Genomic DNA, 6,815 nt, shown 5'->3' with positions numbered 1-6,815 from the left:
GTTGCACGGCTCTTACTTTTTTCCCAACTACTTGCACATCAAAAGCAGCACCACGGTGGTGCTTCTGCTTCTGCTTCTTTCAGAAATAGGAGCAGCAAGCAGCTGGGTGAACACTGGTGACAGCTAAACTCACAAATACAAGGCAAGTTAGCAAGTTGTATGATATGATGAGCCAACTGTACAGCGCCCATGTATAAGCAATATTAAGAATGATGTAACAGCACCAAGATGTATAAAATGAGGCAAAAACACATTTTTTGCTTCTAAAACTCCATTATGAACTTCCATTTTCTGTTTCCTTTTCTTTTTCTCTACAAAAGCTAAGCCGCCAAAAAGAGAGAAAAAACAACATCCATCAAACTCCCCATGAATGAAACAATGGAAGCAATCTAAGTAACTGGGGCGAAACAGATTAGTGTTGCCGCCTCGCGTTGCTGCTCCGCATAGTCAATCCATGCAAAAATTTGGTGTAGCCTATAAAGCTAAGCATTCCATCTGATGGTCTAATCCAGTCGCGGACGATAGAATACGCTGCAGAAGAAAGATTCATCTCCTGTACGGGAAAGGGAGGTCATTTGGTTAGTACCACCCACAAGATCAAAGATTCATGTAGTTCTCATATTTCAGCTGCATACCTGTGCTAGCTCCTCAATTGTGATGACACGGTTGCCTTCCTGCTCGAAGCACTCAAATGCGGTGCTCGCAATTTCTTCCCACCTTGGTGAAGCCTCAAGTTGGTAAGGGCTGACTGTAGCTGCAAGGAACTCCTCAAAGTCCATTCTCCTATATGCAAGCGGCTCCAGCTGAAATTGAATATACACATAAATTCAAATAATGAATGATATATACCATATGAGTGCAAATGAAGGTAATGAGTGGGGAGCTGTAGGGTGGACATGTCATACGGCACTTAAGATATCAAGAGCTCTAGATTCTTTCATAGCGTCAGTAGAGTTTTGTAGAAGAGCCTGCATAAATTAAAGGGTGGAAAAGGAGAGAAGTATCAAGTTTAGTATCTCACATATGGAAAGTACTTCAATTAATCATAGTGCATGCTCTAAAATTAGAATGACAACATGCCAATAGCAAATTGTAATTACAAAGAGACTTGGCAACATAAGAGCTCTTACCATCCTGAAGTTCTCAATACATATTCGGCCGTCCTTGCTACTTGGTTGTAACAAGTTGTATTGTGTTCTGATGTAGATAAGCTCATCTTCTGTTATTGCTCTAGACAGAGCCTGCCAAATGGGAGAGGGAAAAATTATGACAGCGAATTGGGTAGATGTTTAGGCAAGACAGCAACTTATAATACAATCAATACACGCTGCCAAATTTCAGCTCCTCCTTCCATCAGTCTATTAAACATAGCTGGCTAGTTTTGCAAAATATTGAAGGTCGTACTGAATCAGATGTATGATGTGTGCATACTTGTTGAATGTGGTTTGATACAACAAGAATCGAAGGAAGTGCAGTTCTAAGAATACATACTCGAAGGAACTAGGTAAAGAGTAAAACCTTTAATGCTGCCCGTTTGAAAGGCGTGGAACGAAGATAGGCCTTAACCAGCTTAAAAACTAACATATCCAGAGGGATTGGGCGGGACTCATCTTCTCGCAACCAGGTGTGAGCTACCATACACAAATAGCACATAAAATTAGCAATATTCTATGGAAACTTAAAAACAAGGTATAAATTGAAAGAATCATCATTGCCACAACTTACAGAGTGCCTGTGCAGCAGTCATTCTTTTTCTGTAATCCTTGTTAAGAAGTCTTTTGACAAAGTCTTTAGCTTCAGGAGATATTGATGCCCATGGTGAATCATCAAAATTAGGATCAGCTCTCAGCACTGAGCGGAAAATTCCTGATTCAGTTCGTGCCCAAAATGGTCTGCTACCACACAGCAAGATATAAGTGATAACACCTATACTCCACATGTCTGCTTCTGTGCTATATGACCTATGTAAGACTTCTGGAGCAACATAGTATGCACTACCAACAATATCATTCAGCCTTTCATCTGCAAAAACAAAACGTGTTAGGCTTCGGTATACGGTGAGAAGACATTCAGGTCTTTTATTCATGTCAAGATTGCATACATTTTTTAAAATTTAAAGATCAAACAACACATAGAAAACGGAAGCTATTTGCTATCGGCATGATCCTCACGTGGAGGTAGTACCTGGCCTTATAAAGTCAGAGAGGCCAAAATCGATGAGCTTCATAGGAGCATGTTCATCTCTGGTGCTGAATAGAAAATTCTGTTCAAAATCAAGCGTGGAGTTATTAGAAAAAAATCATGGAATTATCAGCACATAAGGCATCAACAAAGATTTCACATACCTCTGGCTTAAGATCACGATGAACAACACCCTGAAGATGGCAGAAAGCAACTACACTTAATATTTGTTCAATGATAACTTTAGCATCTTCCTCAGGGTACCTCCCACCTCTGGAAATATAGACAATCAATAACGTATAAGAACTATGTTTGTTTCGTACTCTGAAATGTTTCTCAAGAAAAATTGTATACCTTGACAAAATTCTGTCCAATAACTCCCCACCTTCACACAACCTGATCAAAAACGGGTGTAGAAAGTATTAATCGCCATGCAAATTAGCATAGAACGTGCATAAGACGATCCATCTTAACAGAAAGAAAAAAACTTTATCTAAATGAGATGCTGCAGCTTCTGTAATAGAACAAATGCACGGTTTCACACAATGCCAAATCAAATCACAACATTGTACAGATGCAAAACCAACAATACGTGAGGGCAAGAAAAACAAACGTACTCCATGATGATGTAGACGTTAAGGCCATCCTCACATGCATCATAAAATTTGACAAGATTCGAATGTCCAGATAAAGCCTTCAGAATTTTCACCTCTCTGCGCACATCCTCAATCGATATTGCTGTTGACATCTGCTAGAAAAGAACAAAAGGTTGAGATTACAATGTAAAGAATAAAATGTGAAATAGGTAGTAAAACATACCAAAGTCAATACTTTTCTATAACCTAACGTGCTAGAGAAACAAACTAGGTGCTAACTGCTAGATCTTCATATTGAACTGCTTAGCTTAACGGAAAGATTCATCTGAGCATTAATTAGCTTCTAGCATCAAATACCAAGCTGTCAGAGAACCGTTGTGTCCATAGCTTATGTGATGACAGGGAACATGAGTGTGTGATCAGATGCAAAATGCAGGGCAATATAAGAGCGAGTGATGCATTAGATAGACATGTCTAGGGTTCAAACAGTATATGTAAGTAGCTTCCACAAAGGAGAACACTATAGCAGACCAAAACAGGCAGCAATCAATAAACTAATAACGGTTGCAAAAGAAAACGACAATTGCGTGCATGAGAAACATCAATGCTGTGATCAGATGCAAACAGGAGGGCAATATAAGAGCGAGTGATGCATTAGATAGATATGTGCAGGGTTCAAACAGTAAATGTAAGTAGGCTTCCACAAAGGAGAACACCATAGCAGACCAAAACAGGCAGTATTCAATAAACTAATAACGGTTGCAAAAGAAAACGACAATTACGTGCATGAGAAACATCAATGCTGGCATGTACATATACGTGCACGTAGAGTTTTTTAGTTGCTTTGCATACTGGTTTTGTCAACAGATTGCTGGATGAACATCAAGAAAGAAACAATAAGAAACTAAACATTGTCTAACATTTTCTGAACAAAAAACATGGAATACTATTAGTTCCTGCAAGGGCGAAACCTGACCACGTTGACAATGTATTCAAAATTCAGCACCCTTGATAATCTACAGGGTATCAATACCTGGCTACATGCTACATGTGAAGGGAAACATCAAGAAATCAGAAATCAAAAGGTATGCATTGTCTAAATCAATACTACTCCCTAGAAGGGCAATATATGTAATGTATGCTCAACTTTGGCACCTCCAAATATCTAAAGAATCCTCTACTTATATAGCTGGTAGTTTACCTTCATGCTTTTTGTCTTATCCTTATTCTAGCTCTGATTATACCAACAAAGTGCGCATTATGGGTCTGATAACTACTGAACTCTTGATAGCAATATGCAGTTATGAACTATATTGAAACCACTCAAGCTGAAATGCTGCCACTATTTGACAAGCTATCAGGGGAATTCATGCAGGTATCGGTCTAACACTGCATAAACTAATCCCCTGACGGATTTCTTTTAAAATAATAACAAAACAAGAAACAGGTGGCAGATGGATAAACAGTGAGATCACAATAAAAGACAAAAAATTCAATGGTTGAAACAAGATCTCCATAATGTACTTGTTACTTTCCAGGAAATACCAAGGCCACTACAAGTCTACAAAGGCAGACAAAGAAAACGAATGATTAACTTATGATTGCAATGTCTTGACCAGTTGCTGAATTCTTGTAAGCAAAATCGTAGAACAAGTGAAAGGATCACAGGGCATCTTAATACCAATCAAGATCTTGGTTGTTAATATCTTGTCTAAGAGCAAAGTAGGTAGACGATTATGCAATATTCAGGAAGGAAAGCGAGAGAGTAATGGGAGATGAAGAATGGGCTGGACCTTTGCTTTGGAGATGACCTTGACAGCTAGGACCTGGCCTCTCATGTCCCCCCTGCGGGCACGCGCAAGACAGGTGTGGCCGAAGTGGCCGCGACCCACCTCCTTGCCGAGCTCGTACTTGACCGCGAAGCTGCGGTCGTAGCCGAAGCTCTTGTCGAGGTCCCTGTCCGCCTCCCCTCCGGCGCCGGCCCCGTGCTCCGGGATCGGGGCCTCGGCCGGCGGCTTGGCCCCGGCAGCAGCGGCCGGGGAGCGGCGGCCGAGGCGGCGCGCCAGGGACGCCTTGATGTGCTTGGCCGGGGACGGCGGGGGGAAGGGGCGGCGGAAGAAGCGCCTGGGCGTGGAGGCGGACGTGGCCGGCGACGGCGCGATGCCCTCGGGGAGCGGGCTGGCCGCCCAGGGGCTCCCCGCCGCGGAAGTCCTGGCCGGCGTGGCGCCGGCCCTACCCCTCCGCGGCGTCCCGGCCGGCGACGGCCTGACGCTCCTCCTCCCTACCCCTCCGGCCGTGGCCGTCTCACCGGCGGCCGCCTCCTGCCCGGCCGCGGCGGACACCGAGATGGTGGTCGTCCCCAGGGCCTCATCCCCGTCGGCGTGTACGTTCTTGGCGTAGCACTGTCCCATGGCTCCCCCGGCGCCGATCACCGGAGGCGCTGGCAGGCAAGAATGCGGTGGGGTTTGGTGCAGGGGGAGGAGGAGGGGTTGGGATTTATAGGCGAGATGGAGGAGCGAGGCGAGGCGAGTATTAATGGTGGGCGAAGAGAAGAGACAAGAAATGGAAAGGAGGCTGGCACTACACTGGTAACGTACGCGTCTGGCTGGCTGGCCGCGCGCGCGGCGGTGGACGGAGGAGGAGGAGGAAGAGGACTGAGCGAGGCAGTCGACTGAGCCGATGGCGCCGCCGGATGACAGGCGGGTCCGGGTTGTTGCTTTTTGGTATGTTTTGATTTGATGGTTGCGATCTTGGGAGTATTTTTCCAGCTTGTTTTGTTGTGAGTAATTCGTCGTGGGTTAATGTTTATACGGTGTATATATTGCATTCTAGCCGTTGTAGAGATATGGAGCAGAGAAAGATCGAGATAGATATGCTGCTTAAATGCCTTTTATTTATTATCGTCCAAAGTTATATTACTCCCCTTGTGTCAAGTTCTTTTATAGCATATATACTCTTATTATATGGATTATCTAGTTAATGTTGGAAGGTTACCCCAAAAAAATATTGTTGGGAGGTTAATGGGTCTATGGGTTCTTTGCACGGAGTGATGTCGTTAAGAAAGCATTATAACGCAATCGTGCACAAGTGGGGTTCACAACGCGGGTTTACAACAATTAAGAGAATGCAAATTTACTTGTGTGGTAATTAGAAGTTGAACTTCCAGTGTTGATCATGTAGGGAAGTGATCTAGAAGGCAACCATTGGGTTGTTCCTTCTGGGTGTTTTCATGTTGGCCTTTATACAGTATATTTTGTATGTGAGCCATTGTAGAGATGTTGTTTTCTTACGAGAAACAGAGATAATATTAGAGAGATAGGTAGTGCTTCAAATGATTTTAGGGAAAATATTACGTAATATTTTGTTTACTTAAAGTCGGCAGGTGAACCGTTTTAGGGTTTCTTTGCATGGAGTTAGATTTTACCTAGTTGTGTAGTTTGTCGTTTTGGCGCTCGGCGCGAAAAATACACACATAGTACCATTACAGTTATGCATACAGTGTCACCGAACGGCCATGGTGACGTGATTAACATACCGTCAAAATAGATTACCTGGACAAATTTGTCCAACTACAAATTAAATTTTACGCGTGTGGTCGTTAGAGTATAAGCTCACATTTCTTCTTCCGATATTTGTATTGACACTAGTAGAAAAAGGGCCTATAGTCCCGGTTGATAAGGGCCTATAGTCCCGGTTGATAAGGGCCTTTAGTCCCGGATTTGCAACCGGGACTAACCATTCAGGACTAAAGGCCCTCCCCTTTAGTTCTGGTTCTAAAACACACTTTAATTCTTTTAAGGATAGCCCACTTCTAGCTAAATTTGGCGGGTTAGCGGTTCTAGGGTTTCTTTATATGGAGTGATGGTTTAGCTTGTCGTATAGCTTAGTGTTTTGGCGCTCAATTGGAGGATACGACAAGATACCGTTACACCTAAGCATATATTAATGTTGCAGAAGGCCTGATATGATTAAGATGATCGATGCGATAATAGATTACGCGGACAAGTATGGTCTAAGAGATAAATTTACACCCACTAA

The 6,815-nt window shown here is 43.2% G+C and overlaps 1 protein-coding gene across 1 annotated transcript; it reads right to left on the bottom strand.

Annotated features, from left to right (window-relative positions):
• Window positions 1–203: 203 nt before the first annotated feature.
• Window positions 204–5,481, bottom strand: LOC127306117 (CDPK-related kinase 3). The gene is made up of 11 exons (XM_051336728.2): window positions 4,571–5,481; window positions 2,799–2,929; window positions 2,536–2,577; window positions 2,346–2,454; window positions 2,185–2,263; window positions 1,726–2,022; window positions 1,519–1,631; window positions 1,131–1,241; window positions 906–968; window positions 636–803; window positions 204–553 (listed from the first exon to the last, which is right to left on the bottom strand). Exons 1-11 carry the CDS (start codon window positions 5,186–5,188, stop codon window positions 413–415), a joined length of 1,872 nt encoding a protein of 623 aa, XP_051192688.1. The 5' UTR covers window positions 5,189–5,481; the 3' UTR covers window positions 204–412.
• Between the last annotated feature and the right edge of the window lie 1,334 nt (window positions 5,482–6,815).

The sequence above is a fragment of the Lolium perenne genome, chromosome 1 (assembly GCF_019359855.2).
Source record: "Lolium perenne isolate Kyuss_39 chromosome 1, Kyuss_2.0, whole genome shotgun sequence".
Lineage (NCBI taxonomy): Eukaryota > Viridiplantae > Streptophyta > Magnoliopsida > Poales > Poaceae > Lolium > Lolium perenne.
This window is presented reverse-complemented; position numbering and strand designations above follow the sequence as displayed.